This window comes from Vitis vinifera, chromosome 1 (assembly GCF_030704535.1).
Source record: "Vitis vinifera cultivar Pinot Noir 40024 chromosome 1, ASM3070453v1".
Lineage (NCBI taxonomy): Eukaryota > Viridiplantae > Streptophyta > Magnoliopsida > Vitales > Vitaceae > Vitis > Vitis vinifera.
Window position 1 is genome coordinate 3,503,399 of NC_081805.1, and position 25,940 is coordinate 3,529,338.

The following is a 25,940-nucleotide window of genomic DNA, read 5'->3' on the forward strand; positions in this document are numbered from 1 at the left end:
GTAAAAAGTATAAAATTATAATAACTCATATGGAAGGTAATTACCACTATTTTGTAAGTTTAAAAGTAAAATCTAGAAAATAAAAATTATACTCAACACAAGAGGCAGTAAGTTTATTTTTACACATGTATTGTCAAAATAAAAGTTATTGGAAAGGAAGTGTAATCAAGCATCAAATGACACAATGTTATCAATCACCGACATCTAGTATTGGCTTAGGTTATACAAAAAGTTTCTTAGGCACTACTCAACAGTACCAATTTGGTTGACCCAATCGACCCTTGATCATTTGAAAATTTCAAAAAAGGTACCTAAGTGACTCATTTGATGGATACATCTCAATAATTAACAACATTTAGGGAAAAAAACATGGGATAGGCATGGTGAAAATGTACAAGTTGTATCTAAATTAAAGTCTAGAAAGCCATAATTAACATGATAAGTTTTTTAAAATATTATTGTTGTTTTCAAAAATCTTCCATTTGCAATCTCAAACAACGATATGCTTTAAGGTTGAAGACAAAATTATGAATATTTTACTTTGAATTGAAACAGGAAAAGTGTCCTTTGAAAATTACTAAGCACTGAAAAAGGGGTTTTCAGTATTTGTATTTGTATGACTTTTGGGAGGAATTAGATGCCACATATCATAGAGCGTCCATCGCTTTGTTCACTCTTAATCATTCACTCCTCTGCTTTGACATTTTCCCTTCTTCACCAAATCTGTGTCCGGTTATCCTCAACAAATGGAAGAATACTTGCAGCTTTTCAAGAATGAAACCGATTTCTATAACCAAATTCTGCTGGGAAGTCTGTTGCCTGAAAACATATGGAGATCTCTACCTCATGTTTGCAGGACATGGTTGAGAAACTATGTTGCAGGAGTCTTAATTTACTCCATTACTGGATTTTTGTGGTGTTTCTACATTTACCACCTCAAACGGGATGTTTATATTCGTGGAGGTATGTGTTCTATGTTCTATGTTTTTACTTTTTTTTTTTTAATGAATGATAATGATACTTGCTTGAGAGTTAGGCCAACCATGATTTTAGCTCAGTTGAAGGAGAATAGTGGTAGCACAGCTATGAAGGTGATGGAAGGCAGTGTTGCTGCGTTCATGATAGTGGAAGTGTGAACAGGAGAGGCTATGGTGGAGAAACCATGGAATGTGGTTATCTGTAGTTTTGCTACTTCAAATTTGGTTTTACCGACAGGCCATTTTTAGAAGTGAATTCCAATACCAGAGTATATAGAGGACAACGAGTTTGATTACCGCATAATCCATAACAAAGATTTCCAAGATTTAAAAATGGCTCAAAGCCTATGAAATTTTTGTTTAAATGAACAATTATTCCAATGGAGTAATGACATGTTTTCTTGAGCTTTTTTTATGTAGCAGGTGCCATACCCTCAATGAAGACCATTGTTTTGCACATTAAAGTTACCATGAGGAGCCTGCCCTGGTTCGCTGCTCTCCCAACATTTTCAGAGTATGCAGTTGAAAGAGGGTGGACAAAGTGTTTTTCAAGAATAAGTGAAGTTGGCTGGTTTGCCTACTTGGTGTACATCATGGCGTATATTGCTGTTGTGGAGTTCCTAACATATTGGGCTCACAGAAAGTTGCATGACATCAAACCCCTGTACAAGTATCTTCATGCGCAGCATCACAGTTACAACAAGCAGCACAAAATTTCTCCTTTTGCCGGTAAATTTCTTCCTACTTCTTCTGGGTGTCTTTTAATAATAATAAGTTTAAGCCAAGCAAATGCTACTGCTTCGGACTATAGATGAGCAGGCCAATGGTGGTTACTTGATTCTTCTGTCGACTTTGACAACATACATAACAAGATACTCCTAGCTACTTTTGCCTGTTGGAGGTCTTCCTAGTTACATTGCATTTTAGCTTTCCTGACCCCTCGGCATAGGGAAAATTGATCTCAGCCTGTCCACTCGGCATGGGTTAAAGAAAAATACTTGGTATTTGCTTCTGTGATAGACCTAATACATGGAATCAAAATTTTTAAATCAAAGATTCCTTGTCCTTGTGTCAAAATATGGAGCACCAAAGTCGAGATATATTTTTCTATATATTCTGATAAATACATCGTTTGGTGTCAGGCTTGGCTCTTCATCCTTTGGACGGTATAGCTCAGGGAGGGCCCCATGAGATAGCAATCTTCCTGGTGCCAACCCATTTCACAACTCACCTCACTGTTGTATTCTTGGGGGCCATATGGTCTGCAAATATTCATGACTGCATTGATGAGAAGATGTGGCCGCTAATGGGAGGGGGTTATCATGTAATACATCATTTGTCAAACCGCCATAACTATGGTCTTTACACAATATGGATGGATTGGATGTTTGGAACTCTCTCTCATCCTGTTTCCAACCCAACCAAGCCAAACTGAGGAACTTGCCCGTCCTTCTGTTTTTCAAACTTCTATTGCCCATCTTCCCCTCCTGATTGTGAAATTTTTATTGTATCTCCGTTGAAATGTTTTCTTGATACACATTGGCTTCTCTAGAAGAATTGTATGGTTGTTCAAAATTTTCAGCTTGATGCAACACAAACTTGTTCAAACTGGAATTTCAACCAATATTAATCCTGAATTTCAACATTAATACTTCTCAGATGGGCAACTGATGAATGCACACCAACCCACTAAAATTTTTGGAAACGTGACTGTGAGTCTATTAGAACTGAAAAGACTGAGTTCCCAACCAATCAAATGGCCAGAAAATTCAAACAGAAGTTCAAATCACCCCTTCGTGGATATGTAATGCATATGCATTAATACATCAAATAGTCTTATCTTTGGGGACATTTTCTTTTAAATTTTCAATCACTGGTAGCTTCAAGGAGCTGAGAAAGTAGAAAAAGGCAATATTGTGCTCAGAATCTAACAAAAAGGATTTAACACATGGGGCCTTGAATGTAGTAGTTTCAACTAAGGAAAGATGTCAAATGATGCCTTATGAGCAACAGGAGGAATTGAAGTCCTCTGGTTTTATGAACTTTACCAAGATCAATTAAGCAATCCATGATCTCTCTCACCTGAAAACTGCATTTAGAATTATACTCATATTCTCAGGAACCAAACAGAGGGTATACCAATTGGATTATGAAGTCTATACCTTCGGAGTCCTAGAGCTATGCTTGATCTCTCAACAGTCTGTGGAAACGATTAATTCTTGGATTAATTATTTGTTGTTTGTGAGGACTTAGAAGATAAATTTCCCGTCAATAAAGTGAGTCCAACCACCAGAGTTAAGTGAGTAGCAAAATAACAGAAAATTTTCTTTTCTGCTGTCTCTTAGTTTCCATGCGCAGGCAGAGAACTTTGAACGATAGTTCTGACTTGTTTACTGCAAATATTTCTTTGAGAATTGATCGAGATGAATTAGTTTTGATTTCTTGAAAGGGTCCGCCTAGTCAAATAAGTAGACAACAGGGGATTCACTCTACTCCCACATCATTACTAATTCATCTACATGAACGCAGCATTTAACACATTATTCATCAACAAGAATTGAAGAGCATCAATTATCCCTTACTCATCAAATTTTTTCTTGCTCTCTTTACAATTAGGAGAAGTCTAAATATAAAAAACCAGTAATAAAAAAACAAAAACAAAAACAAAAAAAACGGGAGGGAGGGGGTGTGGAGGGGGAGGGGGATATTCATGATACTGTTGTTGTTGATGAATCTTGCAGTGATCTTGGAGGAGAAAACAAGTAAGGCTTCGGTGGGATTTGCAACGATTGGAGGCTCCCTCCCAACATGTCCAGCACTTGACACATTGGTGGCCGATCTGAGGGTCTTGTTTGTATGCACCACAAGCTCACTATTATCATTTTCCTTGTACACTCCCTCTCGCCATTCATAATCTCCGGCAGTCCGAGATCTTCATCTTCTTCAATGCACTTGTATATGGAATCTGGAAAATATATTTCACTAGTGTGACTACTTCCACCATCAACATCTTTTCTCCCTCCAACCATATCTAAGACCATCATTCCATAACTGTAAACATCGGACTTGTGAGAGACCCCACCAAAAGCTCTAGAAAATACCTCGGGAGCGATATATCCTGGAGTCCCTCTTGTGCCTAACATGGATATGATACTATCTTTCCTGGTACAAAGTTTAGCAAGGCCAAAATCAGAGATCTTTGGGCAAAAATCTTCGCTGAGAAGAATGTTATGAGGCTTTATGTCAAAATGCAGAATTCGTGTATTACAACCACGGTGCAAGTACTCTAATCCTCGGGCTATGCCAACTGCAATTTTATACAATGTTTCCCATCCCAATTGGCAATTTGTCTTTGAATGGTGTCCATTACATATGTACTTCTCAAGAGATCCATTTGGCATAAACTCATAAATCAAAGCTCTTTTTGGACCCTCAAAGCAAAAGCCCCGGAGACTGACAATATTGATGTGGGAAGTCCTGGTGATGCTTGCAACCTCATTGATAAATTCTTCTCCATTACCTTTAGTTTCATTCAAGACCTTCACTGCTACCATTTGGCCATCAAGCAGCTTTCCTTTGTAAACATCACCATATCCTCCTTCACCGATTTTATCTTTGAATGAGTTGGTCATCTTTTTAACATCGGAATGACGATATCTTTTCAGAGCCAGGGATCCATGGTTTCTTAAGAAGGCCTCAATATTTGGTTGGTTCTTTGTTCGTTTGATTGATTTGCAATTCCTCCAAAAGCAGAAGAAGAAAACTACTGCTAACAGAACCCCAATGCCAACAGCTGTAATTCGAGGAAGAAATTTAAGGTCACATAATGGAGGAATAATCACCACATTTAGAATTCGTTTGATAGTGATTATAGGAAGCGTTTCTAACTTTTCTAATACTTCAAATTTTTTTATCAAAAGAGTTGTTTCAAGTCTAAAAAGGTTGGAAATGCTTTCTAAAATCATTATTAAACAAACTCTTAATTTTGCATAAAGTTTAGATTATTTTTATGGAAAAACATTGTTATTTATAGTAACATGAATGCAGATGTTTGCAAGGTGCCATGGGACATATTGTCCAAACACAATATCCCTCTCAATGATGATAGTGTTACAAGCAAAGACTGCTTTAGGTTTGGAGTGAAGTTAAGGGGCACAGAGAATTTTGCTCTAGTAGAGGCATAAATTGATCAGTTGGTAGGAAGGCATCACGGCATTTACAAAACTATGAACTCGAAACAAACTTCCTTTTCAAGAAATATTTGTCTTCTCTGATGGAAAAAGTCATCACTAGTTTGGTACCCTCCAAAATTTTGCTCCCAGCTCATAAACATGTTTAGCCTTAAGCTAATCAAGTTTTAATTAAACACTATTAAGTTTCATGAAAATATAAATATTTTAAAAAACAATGAGGGTTACATTTCCAGAGAAAAGGACGAAGTGTTCAAAGTTCTATTTTTTCATTAATGTGGCAAATTATCTAATACTTGAACTAATTTAAATAATCCAATGTCACAGTATTAATTCGTTGGTCATAAAAATGTAGATTTGGATGAATAAAAATGACTATTTTTAAAGAATTCAAAGTTATGAAACTATTGGAAGGAGACTATTAGGTTTTTTTTTTTTTTTAATAATGCTAATTTGAGGTCATTAAGGCATCCAAATGCAATCAGAATGAATATCTTTATTCTTAATAAATTTTGTTAAAGAGTACCTGGAGCAACTCTTAACTTCATGCCCTTGTCATTCCCTGTAAGAGAAGTCATACAAAGCAAAAATGTTAGTTGAAATAAACTATATTTGACTTTTGAAAAATTTGAAATGAAATGTGGGAGAAAGAAAATAGAGAAAGAACTTACGATGAATGAAAAAATAAAAGAAAATAAAAAATAAATTTAAATATTTTGTTTAACATCATTGTTATTTTTTAGTATTTTCTGAAAACCAAGTATCACCTGAATGATTGAAATGGGGCAAAATTAGAATTTTCATAAATATTAACAAGATACATGCAACGAGGCAATCCAAACCTACTCATCTGAACCTAACATAGATTTGTGCATCAAACAGATCATCACTTTCTCAAATCCCTCAATAAGATAATAGAATAGACAGAGGCTCTACCGTTGGAAGAGAGGAATTCAGTGGTGGGTACGGGACATAACTAGCAGCAGGATTTGTATATGCAGAAAGCGGACAAAGCATGATGAGAGAAGAGAAACTAGAAAAAGAAAAAGTGGAGATTATATTGGAATTTTCTGAAACTTACTAGAAACACAGTACTTAGCATGAGCACGATCGCGGCAGAAACACTTGAAATGGTAGTCAGTGATATTGAATCCACACTTGCCACCACTCTCCTCGCACTTGCTACAGTCGCTCGCTCTCCATTTCAGCATGAACCCTCTTCTCACCAATTCCTCCCCAATTTCATTACTCCCATCATCTGCCTTCTCTTCAAAAGGTGCTTTTACCTCTCTTCCGCACTTCTCGGACGCCAGAACCCAGTTTGAATCTCCCTTAGACATTGCCAGAACCGGACTTGCTCCATCGTCGCCAGAACAATTGATCTTGTAGCGTACTAGATTATCAGGCAATGGAGCTGAACAATTGGATAGAAAGAAAAAGAAGTCGGTGCCATCAGGATGAGAGAGCTCAAATTCTTCATTGGGAAGGAGTAGGTCGCGACCCAAAGGAAGGCAGCCATTTCCTAAGGCGTTTGAGACTCGAAGAGTCTGGTTTTGGTAGAAAATTTGGTGGATGATGTAAGGGTTCTCGGATATGGTGAGAATTGTAGTGTTATGGAGGCAGGAAACGTTGAACCCAAGGTAGCCACAGAGAGGGTCTTGCAGGCCTTCAATATAAAATGGGAAGCCTATATTTAAACCACCGCAGGTTCTGCTCAGGCTGCAGGTCTTGAAGTATGGATCCACGCATAGTGATTTTTCTATGACTAATAATAAAGCAAAAATGGTTGAAATTATAAATGGAGGGGAGGATGACTTGAAGAACATGAACAGGCCGTGAACCATTAGGATACAGATGCAAATACTGGGGAGGATGGATGGTGAATGTGAAAGACCTGTGCCTTTTTGGACTATAATATTCGATAGTCCCCAGCATATCATTCAGACTTCTTACTGGTAAACAATCAAGGGGGTTGACTTGACTTGCTTATAAAATGGCTCTGAACGCCTTCTTTGCGGGGCGGGTCCAATCCAGCTGTTTTAATAGGGCCGGCTGGAGTATTGGATTAGTCTCTGTTTTGAAACAAAATCTAGTTCTTTGATTACACGGGTCTACCAAATTCTTCACATTCCTCTTTGCTTAAAAACTAAAAACTAAATGGATTTACTTCATTTTAGTTTCTGAATTACCTTACAGCACCAACTCACTGTCATTTCCTCCGGCTAATCTTTTCACACAATCAGTTAATTGACTGGGTGCATTCACATTCAGTTGGGTAATCTTGATTTCTTGAGAGGGTTTCCAATCAGGGTGGACTACAGCAAGATTCACGCCGTTGCAACATTAATATTTTCATACATGTGAAGGTAATATCCAATACAATAGAAACTTGCATAAAAGGCAGTGGAGGAGCCAGGGAATTAGTTTAGAGGGGACCAGAGTTATGAATTTATTTCAGATGGCGAAAATAAGAAAATCTGAAACAGATCTAGGGGATTAGTGACGAAGTGGCAGTCATGTAAAAGGCCTGGAGGATCATCAATCATTCATTATTCAGAACTTAAAATCTGGGGAAATTTAAAATATAACAAGAAAAAAATGATCACATATATTTATAGATATCATAGAACACTACTTATAACAACAATGTAATTTTTAGATCCGGTTAAGGGGTTGGCTTGTATACACCATTGATTGGAGCCAAAATATGTGCTCTAATGACACATATTCGATATGATTTGTGCACCAAAGGACATTCAAATCACCCAACTTGACCTAAATCAATGCTAAGACCCTAGCCATGAGTTTAATTTGTACTTTGGAGACTTATCTCAGGTTCAAGGGAAGAAAATGGTGCAAATTGAATGACTTTAGATTTTGAAAGACCAAGAAATGGCTAAATGAGGAAATAAGTGAGTCAAGACTCATGAAACTTAAGGAAAGGCAAGACGAGGATATCATGAGTTTGGAAGATCAGAAATGACCATTATGGAGTAAGAAAGAAGGCAAGAAAGCGTGGGAAATGAGGCATGAAGCAAGATTTAGTTGCATGGAAATTTAGAACTCAAAAATCTAATGACATTATATACTCTGATTTTGAGAACAAATTTAGAGCACTTCATAGAGTCCATTGTATATATACTATATATCGTTTCGAAGTTTGAGAAGTCAGGAGTCCAACGCTTCAAACGGTGTACAAATCAGAACTGAAATGAAGAAGTTATGGCCATTTGAAGACAACTGTACCAAGTTGGAGGGTCATTTCGAAATGATTTCGAAATTCAACTTATGAATTCGAAATCCACTTCGAAATGACACCAATTTCGAATTCACCCACTGCTAGTTTGATGTTTCGCCTTCTCTACCTCGGGAATTATAACTAGAGCACTCCATCCGCCCTAAGTGGACCCCACACGACTAGAAATCACCATTTTATTATTTTTTAATCATTTTTAGGAAATTATTTTGTAATAAGTGGTCAATGAGAGTGCCACATGTTAGGTAATTGATGGTATTATATAAACTCTCTCAATTCTAGGTTTTAGAGATCTTGGATTTTTTTCTAAAGAGTTTGACATTGAAGGTGGAAGAAAACGAGAACTTTGGTTTGTTTTCTTTTTCTTCTTTATTAAATATATTGTTTTTAGTTTCTTTTTATTCAAATTATGGATTTTTACCCTATTATGGATTGTGAACATGACATCACCCCTATGAGAGGCTAAGAACTAACTTGGGGCTTGAAGCATGAAAACCTAAGAGCTAGGAAACCTATAGGAACAATGGATAAATTATTATAATAATGAGATTAATTATTGGCTGGGTGACAATTTATCATTTTTTTATCCTATCCTTGTGAGTTCGTTTAAGGAATGATACGGTAAGTTATTATCTGATACTAGTGATTCTTGGTAATTCTTGATCATTAGTTATCCTCGTTTTCTCTACCGTTATTTGCCCCTAAACAAAGCTATAAGGAGTAGGAAGGGTTAAAAAGCCAAATCTTAAATTGGTAATCAATCTCATTCATTTGATGGTTTTTGGAATCTGTTTTAAAAAGGAAAAATTAGGTTTCAGATGCAATTTTGAGTTATAGAACTCAACTTGATCGTGAGCGGCCAAGGATCCCAAAACCGTAAGATCATATTACTTAAAAGACCCCTGTTTTATCTAATTTCTATACCCTAGGTTGGATTGTGGAAAACCCCAAACTTAAATCAATTGAATTTAAAATCAATATTCATTTTTTTTATTAATTTAATTTCTTTTACTTAGTTTCATATTATTCACATATTGTTTTTCACTTTAGGATTTAAACAAAAACAATTCATTTATTCTAGTATTGACAATTTTCATAAGCCAGTCCTTGATGACGATACCCGAAATACTACAAAAGCCGTAATGACTCTTTCTCTAGTTTTTCTTGACCAAAGTTACTACGTAAAAAAGCTAAGTACTTTGGTATAATAGAGAAGTTCGGTCAACCATAAGCTCACTATTCTCTTCATTCTCTTTGCAGTCGTTCTTTCTTCTTCATTCATAAGGCCATGCATCCAAGTCCATCTAGTTCAAAGCACTTGTATATATATCCAATGTAGAAAATATATTTCACTGGTAAGATAAATTTCAATGTCAATACTTTTTCTTCCTCCAACCATTTCTAAAACAATCATTCCATAACCATACACATGATTTTTGGGGGGACAACCCCAAAACCTCTACAAAATACCTTGGGAGCAATATGTCTAGTAGTTCCTCTTGCACCTAACTTGGATGTGATACTCTTTTTCCTGGTACATAGTTTCGCAAGCCCAAAATCTGAAATCTTTAGGAAAAAATCTTCAATAAAAAGAATGTTATCAGGCTTTTTGTCTTAGGACAATAAAAATAAAATCAAAATTGTATTTGAAAGATATGGTTTGCGGTTGGCAGCCCTCTTCAAATCCCTCTTTCCTTTTCCTAGGTGATAAGAATTTTTTTCTTTATTGGTTTTGCCAAGCCTGACATCATAATGGCAAATGACTAGTATTGTTAAGTACTCTAGTCCTCAAGCCACGTTGATAGCAATATTATACAAGGTTACCCATCCCAATCAATCATTTGTTTCTGAATGATTTCCATCATGCATATATGATCTTCTCAAGAGATCTATTAGGGATGAATTCATTTATATCAAAACTTGTCTTCGTCACTCAATGCAAAAGCCAATAAGTTACCATATATTGACATGGCAAGTCCTACCAATACTTGCAATCTCATTGATAAATTCTTCTCCATTATCTTTTGTATCACTCAAGACCTTTCACTACTATAGTTCTATCCATCAAGCAACTTTCCTTCATAAATACCACCATATCCTCATTCCACGAGTTTATCTTTGAATCATTTGGTCATTCTTTTAACATCAAAATAATTATATACCTTGCTTTGGAGCAAGAGATCCATGGTTTCTAAGCAAGATATCTCTATATTTTTATGTTAAAAAAAAAAAAATCAAATACACAATTATAAAATTATAAAAAAAAAATGAAAACAATAAAAATAACATTTTATAAAACTGATTTTATTAAGTCAAGTAAACATATTTAAAAATCAAACACGCAATTATAAAATTGTAAAAGAAAGAAAATAATAAAAAAAAGAAATCATAGAACTATCTTTATTTAGTATATTGAACATAATTTTTTAGAATAAAAAAGTATTTTTAAAAATTCAAAATTCGAATATAATTTTGTTTTTGTTGAAATGTATCAATGTCAATCTATAATTTAAGAATAAGTCACTAAAATAATGATGGTTGTATGCCGTAAAAGATTTATGTCACTTTCATTGGAAACTAGTTGCTTTTCAAATTTGAAAGGGTTGAGGTTGGATCCAAAAATCATAGGTCATGGACAATGTACCTCTCAAAAGAAGAAATATGATAAGAAGAAATGAAATATAATATTAAATAAAAAACTGATTTTTAGAAAGAATTGCTTTACAAAATAATAATTGAATTGGACTTGGTAAATGAGCATTAAATAGGTTACCTAATGAAGTAATGAACTTTTTGACCCAAGTTTTCTAAGGAGTTTCCTACTTGCATCCCTATTGACTAAGACTGATTCTTAGAAAGAATTGCTTTACAAAATCATAATTGAATTGGACTTGGAAAATGAGCATTAAATAGGTTACCTAATGAAATAATGAGCTTTTTGACCCAAGTCTTCTGAGGAGTTTCCTACTTGCATCCCCATTGACAAACTCCCTCACACATACTAAGATTACAAACTGGAATTATAATAGTTGATGATAATTATTTCCCTAATAAGAAAAACTCCAATGTTAACATAATTTTTTTTTCCTTTAGTTATTTTAATTTCTAAATCACTATTCTACCTTCATAAACATCATACTCATACTAAATTAAAACAAATGAAGGAAAAAAAATGTTATATTAACAATGGGGATTTATCCAAAATCCAAACAAAATTATTTTAATATTGGATATAAAATCTCTAAAATAACTTTGAGAGAATATATCCAAAATTCTGATTGGAGATTCCACATGCTAAATTATACCAAGGTAGTTTGTCTTTATATAAACAAAATAAACTATATCATAAGGCTTGTTATTCAATCTAGTTGGAAATAGTATTCCAAGCAAACAGTACCTTAACCTCAGAGTGAATTAGGCAAGTAGTGGTAGAGTCAGAATTTTGTTTGAGAGGGTAAGGATTTGTTAGTCAATAAGAAGTGATTTTCAAATGATCCACAAAATTAACTTATAGAGGAATTTGATTATCATCAACTAACAATTTGAAATGACATGTAGTAAAAATGTCTAGACTTGAAAGAGCATTAGTTATCCATCATTCAGAACTTCAAATCTGGAATAAATTGAAATCAACTTGCAGGAAAAAAAAAGGACATACATGTATATACATTACAGATGAGCAACTTCATGATACAGAGGCAATCGATAAATCCCTCATTGATCTTGGAGGAGAATACAAGAAAGGCTTTGGTGGGATTTGCAATGATTCAAGGCTTCCTTCCAACATATCTACCACTCCATTCATTGGTGGCCGATTTGAGGGGTTGGTTTGTATGCACCACAAGCTCACTATTATCATCTTCCTTGCACTCGTTCTTTCCTCCTCATTCATAAACCCCTGCAATCCAAGTTCTTCATCTAATTCAAGGCGCTTGTATATCCAATGAGGAAAATATATTTCACTGGTATGGTTAATTCCATCATCAATATTCTTTCTTCCACCAACCATTTCTAAAACCATCATTCCATAGCTGTAAACATCGGACTTGGGGGAGACATCTCCGAAATTCCTACAGAATACCTCAGGAGCAATATATCCGGCAGTTCCTCTTGCACCTGACATGGAAACGATGCTCTCTTTTCGAGTACATAGCTTTGAAAGACCAAAATCAGAGATTTTTGGGCAAAAATCCTGATTTAAAAGAATGTTATGAGGCTTTATGTCCAAATGTAAAATTCGTGTGTTACAACCTCGGTGTAAGTACTCTAGGCCTCGAGCTATGCCAATGGCAATATTGTACAATGTTTCCCACCCTAATTTGTCATATGTCATTGAAGAATTTTTGTCATATATGAACTTCTCTAGAGACCCATTAGGCATGAACTCATAAATTAGAGCTCTTTTTGAACCTTGAAAGCAGAAGCCTAGGAGACTCACGATGTTGACATGGGAAGTCCTACTAATGCTTGCAATCTCATTGATAAATTCTTCTCCATTGCCTTTTGTTTCACTCAAGACCTTCACAGCCACTAGATCACCGTTGAGGAGCTTTCCTTTGTACACTGCACCATATCCTCCTTCTCCTACTCTATCTTTGAATGAGCTTGTCATTTTTTGAACTTCTGAATAACGATATCTCTTTGGAGCTAGGGATTCGTGGTTTCTTAAAAAGGTCTCTACATTTAGATGATTCCCTGTTTGCTTCTCCTTGAAGATTGATCTGAATTTTTTGCTGAAGTAGAAAGTTAGTGCTAACGGGATTCCGATTCCAGTAATTGAGATGGCTGTAATAAGAGAAAAGGCATATCACATGGTACACAAATAACCATGATATTTAATTAAGATATTATGAACTATTACTATTGCACAAGAAAGAGAACATCGTTATGCTACACATATAGGATGAGACATGTTTGGTTCTTGAAAAAATTGAGGGAAAATGCAAGTGAATGAAAATAAAGAAGAAAATAAGAATTTAATATTAATAAATTATTTTTCCATGTTTCTTTAAACTTGTTTCACTTCTCATTCTTTTTTATATAAAGATTAAATAATTTAAAAAAACGTAAAATTTTAAATAATTTTAATTATATTTAATTTTTTTTTATATTCTTTTATAAATTAAATGTAAAAAAATCATTTTCCTTAATATTTTTTTTTTTCCTTTCCTTAACACTTCTTTAGAACCAAACAGAATCTTAAAAATCTCTTTCTTAGGTGGTCTTATATTAAGGTTTTACAAACCACTTGAGAAAGCCCTAGTTTCATAGGGTCGAAAACTTGTTATTTTTCTGAACACCAAGTTATAGCACTGCCATATGATAAATAAACAAATTATTAAGAGGGTAATGCTTCCGACATTGATACCTATAGTGGGCAAAAAGACAATAGTTAAACTTAATGCCAACTACATTAATGCTAAGAGAGTTTTCTACTAAGGACATATGGAAACATATACATAGAAGAATTGGATGTTAACAAGGTCATGTTTAAAGATCTTAGTGGAAATCGATTTTGTATTGTTAACCCACAAAGAAGATGGTGAGAAATTGAAATTCGATCATTACCAAAAGCCCCAGTAAAAGAAAATTTTCCTTATATTTATAACAGATAAACTCATTTCAAATGCTAAAAAGTGCAATAGATTATGAATTAATTGGATTCAGTTGGTGTCCAAACACATGCAGAGAACAAATATTTTTATCCACGAGAATCTTGCTAAAGAAATATATTACCTAATCCTAGGGCTAGCTTCAGTGTCTTGTCATTCCCTGCAAGACAAGTAACAAATAGCAACAATATTAGTTTAAACAGTAAACATTGTATTAATCTACATCATATCGTATTCTCCAGAACGTTAAAGAGTACACTCATAAAAAGAAGAGTCAAAACCTGCTTCCGCAAATCTAATATATATTACATTGCACAAACATCAATTTTCTCATACCAGAGCCCTACAGTTAGAAGAGAGGAATTCATGCTACATACCAAGCAGCAGGTTATGTAAATGCAAACGACGAAAAAAAAAAGGAAAAAAAAATGAAAAAGAACAGAGGAAAGGAATAAGAAAAGAGATTGTTATATATGTTGTGCACCTGTATGTGCACACCGGAATTTTCCCTCGTCATCTCGGCATTGGCCTCCACTAAAGTGACACTTCCGACATTCGCGGGACAGATGCACTTCAAGAGTGATATCAGAAGTCAACAGGGCAACCAGGTTGTCCATTCCTAAACTCATGTTTATTGGATACTGAATAATAGAACAGTCCAGTGGAGGTGGAGCTGGAAGAGTGGGAGTATGGTTTGGTTGATTATGAGGTAGAGGTGGAAGAAGGGAAGTATGATTTGGATGATTATAGTGGATAATGTAGTCTTGACAACCGGTATAAGTATGGTCTGTAGTAAGATCAATATTGAGATTACGGTGGCATTTGAACAGGGTTAGTTCGGCTAGAGGGGGTACTGGTTTGAAAGAAACAGAAGGAGAACGGAAACGAGTTAAGTTATCAATGAATTCACATATGCCGCGTTGCAAGTGCTCTTGAAGCCGCTCATCTTGAATTACTATGGTATCAGCCTGAGAGATGTTTTTCAACCCAAAATATCTTCCGCCCCTTTCCAGTTGGATCCGTGGAAGCTCTTCAGTACATCGTACTATTGTGCACAATCCGCATTCTGAGTTTGTTTCATTTTTGAAGGGAAAGTGAAGCCGGCCCAGTTTTTCACAGTCAAAGGGTGGACAAGTTGGAGGGTGTTTCCTTTCTTCTTCAGCAGAAGAAAGAAGCACAGAGTGAGAGAGAAGAAATAGAACTAGAAAAGAAACAGAACCCATGCGAAATCCCCAATTCAACAACAAAAGCATTGGCACCATACCGACAGAAACAAGGTAATCCTCCTCTCCCTTTATTTAAACAATGTTTTCTCTCTTTTATCTGCTTAGCACGGCAGTTGACTTGGAAATAAGATACAAGAATACTTGGGAAAGAGACTTTCTACAGGATGGGCCAAGAGTCTCTGCTAGCCCATGTGAAAGGAGTTTCCTTCTCCATTGCTTAGAAAGACTTGACTTGATACAACGGTTAATGTTCAAAATCACTGACAGTATTTAACAAAGTCACGAGGACATAAAAAAAAAAAAAAAAAAAAAAAAAAAAAAAAAAAAAAGAGAGACAATTGTATTTTGGACTCAATTGAACTCAAAAATTAAGATTTGATTTATAAAAGTTGTATAATTGATGGGGATGATATAAAATATGAAGAGACCAATATACCATTTAAAACTATTTTCTATCAATATGTTTGAGAAACTTTTTTATCTTAAATTTTTTTTTAATAATTATTTTGAAATTTTATTATTTTTAGAAAACTAACTTTAAAAAAAAATTATTATAAAAATTTATTATTTTAAAAAAAATAAATTTGTCATATTTTTAGTTATTTTTTATATACATAATTTTTAAAATATATATTTTCCAAAGATGTTTGATTTTTAAATAATAATATTTTATTTTTATTTTTTTTGGAAAAGAATTTTTTTTTTCAAATCACTAAATTATATTAAATTTTATTGAAGTTTGCAAAAGGAATAAAATTTAAATTAATATTTTTTTACTCTTTTTTTCATAGTCAATAAATGTCATTTTTGGAAAGATAAAAAATTCATATATTTCTTCTCAATTTTCACACTTTCTCTAAGTCTTGGATTTAAATAGTGAACTTATATGGATCAAAACTTAATTTTTGGGCCCAACTAGGTCCAAAATACAATTGCCCCTAAAAAATTATTGGTCTTGTGGAGCAAAAGTAGGAGACGGGGTAAAGGGAAAAGAGAAAACATGATAGGTCATAGATTAATGGGTACTTTTGTAGTCCCTCTCGATATCAGGGACCCTTTCCTGGGGCAAGGGTAGGTGCTTGTGAGAGGAATTCTAGTCTTCATACGTAGGTATGGTTGAAACCTCGAGTACATGTCTAATTGTTTTATCTTTGTGTTTTTAATATAATAATGTTTACGTGAAAGCTTCCACTTGCATAACAAATAAACTAATTTCAAATGCTAAAAAGTGCAACAGATTATGTTGGTGTTTAGACACATGCAGAAAACAAATATTTTTATCCACAAGAATCTTGGTAAAGAAGTATATCACCTAATCCTAGGGCTAGCTTCAGTGTCTATGCAAAAGAAAACAAGAGGGAAAAAAAAACAAGAATAGAGGAAATGAAGAGAAAAGAGGAGAGATTGTTAATGTGTTGTGCTCCTTTTACATGTGCATGACACTGGAATTTTCCCTTTTCATCATCTTGGCATTGGCCTCATCTACGGAGACAATTCCATCAACAGGGGAAACAGGTTAGCGATACCTACAGTACTCATGTTTACCGGATACTGAATAATTGAACAGCCAGGTGGAGGTGGAGTTGGAGGAATATGATTTGAATGATTATAGTGGATAGTGTAGTCTTGACAACTGGTATAATTATACTCTGTAATAAGATCAATATTGTGACTACGGTGGCATTTGAACAGGGTTAGAACGGTTAGGGTGGGTACTGGTGTGAAAAAAACAGAAGGAGAAGGGGAAGAAGTTAAGTTGTCGATGAAGTCACATACGCTATGTTTCAAGTTCTATTGAAGCTGCTCATCTTGAATTATTATGGTACCACCCTGGATGTTTTTCACCTCAAAATGTCTTCCTCCCCTTTCCAGTTGGATCTGCGGAGTCTCTTCAGTGCAATTTACTACTGTGCGCAATCCGCATTCTGGATTTGTTTCATTGTTGAAGGGAAAGCGAAGCCAACCTAGTTTTCCACATTTGAACAATGAACAATTTGAAAGGTGTTTCCATTCTTTTTCAGCAGAAGAAAGAAGCACGAAATGAGAGAGAATAAATAGAACAAGAAAAGAAACAAATCCCATGCGAAATCCCCAATACAACAAAAGCACTGGCACCATACCGACGGCAACATGGTGGGCCGAGAGTCTTGGGAAAGAGACTTTCTCCGGGTGGGCCAAGAGTCTTTAGTAGCCCATGTGAAATAGGCCATCATTTTCCATTGGCCAACAAATAGACACCCCAATCCACAATGGGAGTTTCCAACTCACCTTCTTCATCGCTTAGAAAGAATTGACTTGCTGCGGTTCTTAATGCTCAAAATCAGGACATAAAAACAGTGGGGTCTTGTGGAGCAAAAGTAGAAGACGGGGTAAAGGGAAAAGATAAAACATGATAGGTCATAGATTAATGGGTACTTTGGTAGTCCCTCGATATCAAGGAACCCTTTCCTGGGGCAAGGGTAGGTGCGTGTGAGAGGAATTCTAGTCTTCATATGTTTTGACACTCTGGCTAAGGCTTTTCCTTAGTTTCAGGGATTCGCACCTCCCTTTTCTGTGGATAAAAATAAAACTCAAAGATAGTATACGGTCCAACGTCAGGTTGGTCGACTTGCTTATTAACCCATAACAAGGAAAGGGTTAAAATAAGCCATAAGACATGAGAACTAAAACCAAACCAGTCTGGAAGGAATGAAGGAACCTTCCTGTTCTCATTTCGTAGAGTGCATAATTTTCAAAAATTTACCAAAAGAACCAAATAATAAATAAAAGTTAGAAAAGGCAGTTAGTCATTCTTTGCCTCGCCGTCATTGCAATGTTTGGTATGAGGTCGATCAGGGCAAAAACACACTGCATCATTATTTTCATCAGACCCACGACCAATGCTTAGTTGGCACTCAATGCAGTTGATACCAGTCCATTCAAGACTAAATCCATTCTTCAGTAACTCTATGTAGTCCATACTCTCCACTGTTTGATCATACTGCCTTTTGGATGTTGTAAAGAGAGGTTTATTTTCTTCATAAAAAATTCCAAAGCCTGGTAGCCACAGAAGCCTGTTCCTGTATTATAGATATCAAACGGGTAGCTTAAGTTTGGGCCACTCCAACTGTTCTTAGGCTTGCATGCTTCACACTTGTGGACAACTGGTGCATATAATTCCACTACAAAGGTGCAAATGAGGATACTGATCCCAACATAGAACAAGTAGTGTAGACCCATTTGGATGGCCATTGTTGAAGAACAAGGAGCCGAGAGAAAAAGGACCTATGAAGGCATGCCGCGTGAAGAGTAACTCAGAATGACATAAATAAGTCACCGTCAATGATTCCAAAATCTTTCTCACCATCGAGTGTTTAATTTGACTGGATTTGAAATGCTTCATCTAGAGTTCAAATATTGTACAATATCTTTTAGTTTTTCACAGTGGAAGGGTGGACAATTTGGAGGGTATTTCCTTTCTTCTCCCGCAGGGGAAAGAAACACAGGATGGGAGAGAAACAAGATGAGAAAGGAAGCAGTGGCCACTCAAAGTGAACACCAAGAAGCAGAAGAATTGACTTCTCCCAACTTTTTATTAGAATTTCATCAAAGACTAGTGGAAACTGACTGGTTGGTGTTGGGGAAAAAAAAAAAATCCCGCATACTGAATGGGCCAGAGATCATACAGCCTTGCCTTGTGTCACGTGTCACTTCACCATTTTTTTTTTTTCATAATTCGCCCTTCCAAAGAATTTGGGCAAGAAGATGAACAAGCACGGGACTCCTGTTGCCGTTCTCTTATTTTCGGTTCTTTCAACTGGTACGTGGATTTTCTAGAAATACTGATCTTTTTTCTAATTGCTGGCCAAAGTCTCCACTGGGGTAGTATCCGACTCACCTCCCCCTATGGAAAGACTCGACTCCTTTAGTATTTTGCAAGCCACAAATAGATAAGCACAAGCCTTTTGTGGAAGTTTGAAACGTCAAGATGAGAAATTCTCACCTAGCATCTCCTGCCTCTCTGCTCTCTGATTCAGTTTGAGCTCCTCCTTTGGCAGGCCATTTGTTGCCTTGTAGCGTCAAGCGTGGATATTAGTTTAGGACTAGAACATCATATCGTATTCATCACCCTCTCCAATATAGCCTTGGGTTGGGTCCTGCCACTATGAATGGAACTTCTGGATATCTGAAAATGTGATCTCGTTCCAAATACGACTCTTTTATAATGCCTCCAACTTAGGTCTCCTACTGCAGACCAGACTACTTGTTTTTCATGTGTACTTTCTGTGTCAAATTTTAATAAACATTAAATTCATCTACATGAACTTCAAAACAGTCATATGGAGCATACCCTTGCATAAGCTTAATATCCTAGGTTGGAACAAATTGATAGGATCCCTTTTTTACGTCCCCGTGTAATTTAAATGCATTGAGTCTTGCTTTGCACTTGGAAACTAGGCACACACCATCCAGGTTTTGTAAAGCATCTTAAGCAGGTACTACCAAAGAATCTATGCCATAAGTTAAATTGATATAAGCATTCACTTCAACCACCATTTGTATACCAGCAGAGTTGAGGGTAGCTTCAGATCTCGGAAGACACATCCCAAAACACAATTTAGGAGTTCCTAAAACTAACTCTTCTTCAGATAATGAAACTAATTTTGCATTATTTGGAGAGATTACATATACATTTGACACAACATTGTAGTGAGATTCAAACAATTGCCCCAGTTGAGGAAAATGGGATTAAAAGAATAGACTGAAGGGGAAAAAATGAGGCAAAACAATAACAGAGTTATACAACTTTAATTCCACTGGGACGTTTTCCTTCCATGGCATCCTTCTTATTACGGCAATCAGCACAAAGAAATGGCCCCTGCCAGGGCTTTGAGCTGGTGGAGAAGATGGAACCAGCATGAACAGAAATGCCCTCGCTTGGAGCAAGATCAACTTGGCAAACAGCACACATGAAAAGACCAGATGTAGGCTGCCCTGGGCACTCCTCACTTCCCAGTCTGCAAAGCATGCAATGGAGGGGAGAAATTTCCCTTCAGTATTTTACACCACAAGAAACAAAAGAATGGAAAAACAATATCCAAATGAAAGACCAAATGAATAAGATAATTAAATTTTACAGAGGAGCAAACAAGAACATGAATTCCCATATTGTGAAACTGCAAAGAAAGGTATATCATGGAGCAAACTCCAGTGAGAATTAAGATGAAAATCTGTAATATTGCAGTCTCACTAAAGAAAATGGTCTTATTAATGGTAATCTTCAAACTATTCATGCTATTCTCTGACCATGAACTCTTGGATATCAGATATTGGCTTATATGAAACACATGTTGGTTCCTATACTGACTGAAAATCTTCTTCCAGAAAACCTATGATGTGGTGGGACACTGGCCCATTGGAAAGGTAAAATACAGTCTGCTATAGCTAGATCTGGTACAAAGAAAAAAAAAACTAATCCATGGCACATTAACAATCAAGTCACGATTTGTCTTCACCTTCTAGTGTGACAACCACTGAAGCAACAAGCATTGGACATAACCTGATTCAATCTAATGAAGCAAAATACATTAAAACTGACTCACTTAACTAGAGAGAAGCTTAAAAGCAATCCCATTCGGACGCATTATTTGAGGCTGTACAGCAATAAACAGATATTTTAATTAAAGGAGTGAGCATTCCTCTGCTCCATATTAATCTTAACCTGTTGGCATTGCCAACATTCTATACTCCAACTTCAATGGTAATGTCAATCAGTTAATAAACAAAGTAGTCAATATTGCTTTATTAGAGGGTATCTATGCAACTTAACATCATAAATTACAAATAAATAATTAGACAGGAGAAAATACAAGATCCACCATCTTTCTTTCTCCTTCTATCATTCTTCTTTATCCTTTTCCTTTCCTTTTAACCTACACACCTTGGAATACTTTCTCTTATTTCTTTCTGCTTGTCTTTAACCGACAGAATAAGTTACTTATGCAAAAAGAGAAAAAAAAAGGCCAAAGTTCTATGAGAAAGAAGCTCTAGCAGATAAAGGAACAATTAAAAAAGAAAGATAGCCTGCAGTGCAAGGTAGTGAGTATCTCAGATTGCTCTAGAAATCAAAATCTGTATGTGCAAATAAAAAAAGACTCTACTAACCTCTCAGCAAGCATTGCTGAGCCTTCTTCAAACAGTTCTTCCACTATACCTATAGCTGATAGCTTCTTTGATAGTTTATTCACAGAATCACGTGACCTCTTCCTGAATAATAGAGCTCTGAGCTTGTTTTGCTTTTTTGGAGGAGTTGAAGGCTGTATTGAATTATCAGGAGGAATTATGTCTACAACTATGCAGGTAGTGTCATCCTTTAGGCCCCTTGTCCTCAATGCTTCCTGTACATTGCAATGTCAAATGAAATAAGAAAGAATTCTAAGAATCCATTGGAAAGTACACATACCATAAAATAAAAATTTGACTTTATCTCATTCCTATATCACTGAACAGAGGCTATGCTTAGCCACATGTAAGAAGGTGATGGAAAGTTCATCCAGGACTAGTAAGGAGAAATAGCTTGGTAATGAGTTCAATCACCTTCACAACTTGCCTAGCAGCAAGTTCAGCAGGCAACCCACGGCAAGATTTTGCAGCCATTTCTGAGCACAGAGCATCCCAAATGCCATCAGAAGCAATTATAAGTCTCCCACCTACATTTGATAGCTTTTGTACCAATGAAGGGTGTTAGGATTCAAGTTGATGAAAACCTAACAATGTCCAGCTCACAAGATGTGTTTCACAGTCAAAAGAGGTACAGTGGTGAGTTGGCAGCCTATCAGCTTTAGAACTGCCTAAAAGGATTCACGTTTCATGAGCAAGTAGAACAAGCCAAATAAAATGATAAATACCTTTACTTGTTTAACATATGGTATTGGAACTATGAACTCTCCAACATCCATATCTCCTATTGACCTAGAAAGACATAAACCCCCTGGCCAACAACGGAGCGGACCAATCTGCAAAATTTGACCAATATATATCACACAACATAAAATGATACTTTTTATTTTAAAACTACCAAAGAGACTACTGCGTTTGTTACCCGGAAAAAAAAAAGGATGTGAGAACTAAAAACAACTTACTTCAGCACCACCAACAATGCTAAGTCTTCCTACTTCACCTCCACTTGCTGTCACACGTTCCCTCCTGCAATTGAAGAACAACCCACTTCATAAGTATATAGAAACAGCCAAACAAAACAAGAGGCTCTGAGAGATGGACACTCACTCCTCCACATTTTCTTCAAGCCTATGATCGACAGTTAAGGTAGAGACAGCACCACCCTGAGTATCTAATATGCATCGAGAGTCGCCAACAGATGCAACTGTCACAGTCCATCCATCAACTATTACAAATGTAGCAGTGGTTCCAGAAGTTTCTCCTGAAGTTATTAAGATGGGGATATAGTGCATTAGTTTCAAGGCATAACAAATATGGTTGAAAGATAAAAAGAAAAAAGAAGAAAAGGTGAGTTCTCCAAATTCCGTGCCTCTGCTCTGGAATTCTTTGTCCGTCTTTACAAACCCAGCAACTAAAGCCCGAGGCAAAGCTTGAAGCCACTCCTCCCGTCCAAGCCCACGAGGCATAGCACCCAATACATGATTCAACAAATTTTCCCTCGTAAAAATGGCTGCGGCATTCCCATTGTGTCCATCTAAGATCTGACAATCAGAAAGAACAGTGCCCATCCCATAAGAGAACAAAGATAAACCAACCATGTCGCATCAAATTAAATGCAACTTATCAAGTTTCAGTAAAATCAAACACGGAAAGGAAATTCTAAAATTCTTTATGTTGTTGCATTCATGGTAGAGATCATTATAGTGACAAAGAGTACATTACCGCAAATACAGAAAAGGTTGAAGAAGAATTCCCAGGGATTCTCTGGCAATCTGTCTTCATCAGGAAGTAATCCTCTCCTTTCCTAGACTGAGCAGCACACCCGTATCTCACAGTCGGCTTCTCCATCTTTTCACTCCTCATCTCTCTGTTGATCAATGCAGCAAGAGGCACAAGATTCCGATGTCGTCTCCCTTCTCCCGACGCCATTTCCAGCACACCTATCTCTTCAATGCAGACCCAACACCTCCAAAGCACCAAATTCTTTATATCAGCGGCATCAATTCCCACGTCTCAATCAAAATCCAAATTCATATTCAATAAACCCTGAAATGTCTTTTTAAGCTTCCGAATCAGCAATTCTCGTAAATATCACAAACCCACAAACCGCGTTGGTTCAATAATCACAACTCCCTATTCAACCACAAATCTCGAATATCCTCTAGATCAACTCCAAACTATCAGACTTGATCTGCATTCATCATCAACAAAACACAGACCAATGTCACAGTTAAGTTCAAGGATCTGTGGCAGAATTTATCATTCAACAATTAAACACCACCCCCTGCTCGTTTCCTCAGAAAAGTCAAGAAAAGACAAACAAACTTCACACTAAATATTTTTTTTTTCCCTTTTCCTACATTTGCTCAGAAACCAAGTCCCAACAGAAAAACAAAAGTAAACCAAACTACCACGATATTGCCTCAATGCCTTCGGCGACAAGCCAGTAGATCTGACTGCGAAAACAGCCCGCGATAAGCAAAGCAGAAAGGGAAGAAGAAAACAACACGTAAAAGAAACGCGGATTGATGACAAGATATGAACTGTAAAACGCCCAATCTTCAATCAACCCAAAAAAAAAAAACAAATAAAGAAAGAAAGAAAGCAAGAATTTTTAAGAACTAACCGGGTCAGCTTCAGAACCTCCACCTCCACCTCCACCCCACAGTCCAAAATAAAGATTTTTAAAATATTTTTGAGTGGTAGCGAAGATAGCTTCACTTTCTTTTCAATTGAAAGATGGAAAGTGAGCAATAAAGTAGCTTTGCTGACTTAAAGCAATTTGCCCACGACTCATATTGCCGCTTCTGTTAAAAGTCGGTTACCCCCAAGCTCAGAAAAGATTTTTGACAGGAAAAAAGGAATGATGGCTAGGGTTTTCACTTTCTGTTCCTGTTTTACCACACCCCCAGATCCTCCTAAAGATGGTTTTCCTTACCTGAAAGGAAGAGCCAAGAAAAAAAGAGAAAAAAAAAAAGGAAATTGCAGATAAAAGCTGACACCTACCCAACGGCATTGCAAGTGTTTCTGTGGCACAGTGGCAGTAATGATTTGGGCATCTACTTGGGTTCACCAACAGTACGCTACCCTCCATTGAACTGGAGACTTCAAACATCCACATACATACATGTTCAAAAAAAGTTGATCATAAATTAAAAAGCTTCATTGAGTTGAATAATATTCCTAATTTTTATAATTTTATTTTATTCTGTTCCTTAGAGGATAGAGAAGTATTTGAATAGTCTATACCATATACAGCACCATTGGTTGTGTTTCCATTGTCAAGGTGTCCACCGACTCTCTAGCCAGATATGCCATTGATTTAGGGTCCATTATTAATGGCAAATAGGGCACCCTTATGGTGGAAGACTAGTAATATAAAAAAATTGATGTAAAGAGGTCCCATAAATCAATGCTCTTCCTCAATAAGTGGCTATAGAAATGCTAGTAAATTGGGTGAAGCATATCGGCAGTAGCATTAAATTGGAGCTCACCAGTTTGATAATGAAGTGCAGATGAGAGGAATATCGGTGTGGTTGGGAGTTGCCTGCATCCTTCCATGCTGACTCAACCTCTATAATTGAGTTGGGTTTGCAATAAAAATAATGTTTTATGAAAAATAAAAATAAATCTATACTTTTTCAAAATACCCACCAAATTAGTACTCCCTTATATCCTTTTTTTTTTTTTTTGTCAAAACCATAATTTGGATTTGGGATTTAAAGTTAAGACAACAATGGGTGATTGTAGTTTCAATATTATGATAAAAACATGACTCTTGATTATGGTTTTAACTTTATGTTAAAATTATAAGTGATGGTTGCGGTTTTAACATAAATAATAATAATAATAATAATAATAATACATGCATACACACATGGATGTTAATATGGTAGAGAACCATTAGTTATTAATGATAATTTTTTTGAAAAGGGATGTAAATTTAGAATTTTCTTTTCAAGGAACATTACTTTTGTGACAAACTTTTCCTATTCTTCAAAAACAATCTATGCTCTTTCAATTCATTTTTGTGTTGTTACTTTATGTTATGGTCTTTGTAAATATTCAAATCATTTTATTGGATCTCAAGACTCGATGCAATTTTTAGGATAGACAAATTTTGATACAATTCATTGACATAATTGTTTCTTTTTTCTTTTTCTTGTTTTGGTCAAAACCATAATTTTGATTTTAGATTTAAAGTTAAAACAATAATTAGTGATTATAGTTCCAATATTATTATGATTAAATTATGACTCATGACTATAGCTTTAACTTTATGCTAAAAACTATAATTGATGATTGTGGTTTTAATATAACAAAAAAAACAAGCACACAAGTGGATGTTGATGTGATGGAGAACCATTAGTTACTAATGATGAATATTTTGAAAAGGGATCTAAATTTAGATTTTTTTTTCAAGAAAAATTACTTTTTGTGACAAACTATCCTTATTCTTCAAAACATCTTATGTTTTTTTGGTTCATTTTTATGTTATTACTTCATGTTATGGCCTTTGT

At 35.7% G+C, this 25,940-nt stretch overlaps 4 protein-coding genes across 13 annotated transcripts; 1 reads left to right on the forward strand and 3 right to left on the reverse strand.

Annotated features, from left to right (window-relative positions):
• Positions 1-236: 236 nt before the first annotated feature.
• On the forward strand, positions 237-2,644 carry LOC100257622 (delta(7)-sterol-C5(6)-desaturase). 2 transcript variants are annotated; one of them, XM_010646295.3, is made up of 3 exons: positions 237-963; positions 1,398-1,706; positions 2,120-2,644. In XM_010646295.3, exons 1-3 carry the CDS (start codon positions 747-749, stop codon positions 2,410-2,412), a joined length of 819 nt encoding a protein of 272 aa, XP_010644597.1. In that variant the 5' UTR covers positions 237-746; the 3' UTR covers positions 2,413-2,644. The 2 variants fall into 2 exon arrangements, with proteins under 2 accessions (XP_010644597.1, XP_002279615.1); XM_002279579.4 differs by having other exon boundaries at positions 240-963; positions 1,401-1,706.
• An 890-nt stretch (positions 2,645-3,534) lies between these two features.
• Positions 3,535-7,110, reverse strand: LOC100247375 (LEAF RUST 10 DISEASE-RESISTANCE LOCUS RECEPTOR-LIKE PROTEIN KINASE-like 2.1). The gene is made up of 3 exons (XM_002279598.5): positions 6,249-7,110; positions 5,694-5,729; positions 3,535-4,770 (listed from the first exon to the last, which is right to left on the reverse strand). The coding sequence occupies exons 1-3, from the start codon at positions 7,105-7,107 to the stop codon at positions 3,686-3,688; spliced, it is 1,980 nt and encodes a 659-aa protein (XP_002279634.4). The 5' UTR covers positions 7,108-7,110; the 3' UTR covers positions 3,535-3,685.
• A 4,804-nt stretch (positions 7,111-11,914) lies between these two features.
• LOC132252502 (rust resistance kinase Lr10-like) lies at positions 11,915-15,347 on the reverse strand. Its single transcript, XM_002279616.5, has 3 exons — positions 14,520-15,347; positions 14,160-14,195; positions 11,915-13,208 (listed from the first exon to the last, which is right to left on the reverse strand). The coding sequence occupies exons 1-3, from the start codon at positions 15,295-15,297 to the stop codon at positions 12,109-12,111; spliced, it is 1,914 nt and encodes a 637-aa protein (XP_002279652.2). The 5' UTR covers positions 15,298-15,347; the 3' UTR covers positions 11,915-12,108.
• Positions 15,348-19,890: 4,543 nt separating this feature from the next.
• On the reverse strand, positions 19,891-24,915 carry LOC100242244 (probable protein phosphatase 2C 15). Of its 9 annotated transcripts, none has more exons than XM_019218946.2 (10): positions 24,670-24,915; positions 24,427-24,525; positions 23,143-23,611; positions 22,790-22,961; positions 22,528-22,681; positions 22,383-22,446; positions 22,149-22,256; positions 21,838-21,963; positions 21,406-21,638; positions 19,891-20,258 (listed from the first exon to the last, which is right to left on the reverse strand). In XM_019218946.2, exons 3-10 carry the CDS (start codon positions 23,347-23,349, stop codon positions 20,039-20,041), a joined length of 1,284 nt encoding a protein of 427 aa, XP_019074491.1. In that variant the 5' UTR covers positions 23,350-23,611; positions 24,427-24,525; positions 24,670-24,915; the 3' UTR covers positions 19,891-20,038. The 9 variants fall into 9 exon arrangements, with proteins under 9 accessions (XP_019074491.1, XP_059594473.1, XP_059594454.1 ...); XM_059738490.1 differs by lacking the exon at positions 24,670-24,915 and adding an exon at positions 23,835-23,876 and having other exon boundaries at positions 24,427-24,560; XM_059738471.1 differs by lacking the exon at positions 24,670-24,915 and adding an exon at positions 23,835-23,872 and having other exon boundaries at positions 24,047-24,560.
• Positions 24,916-25,940: the final 1,025 nt, after the last annotated feature.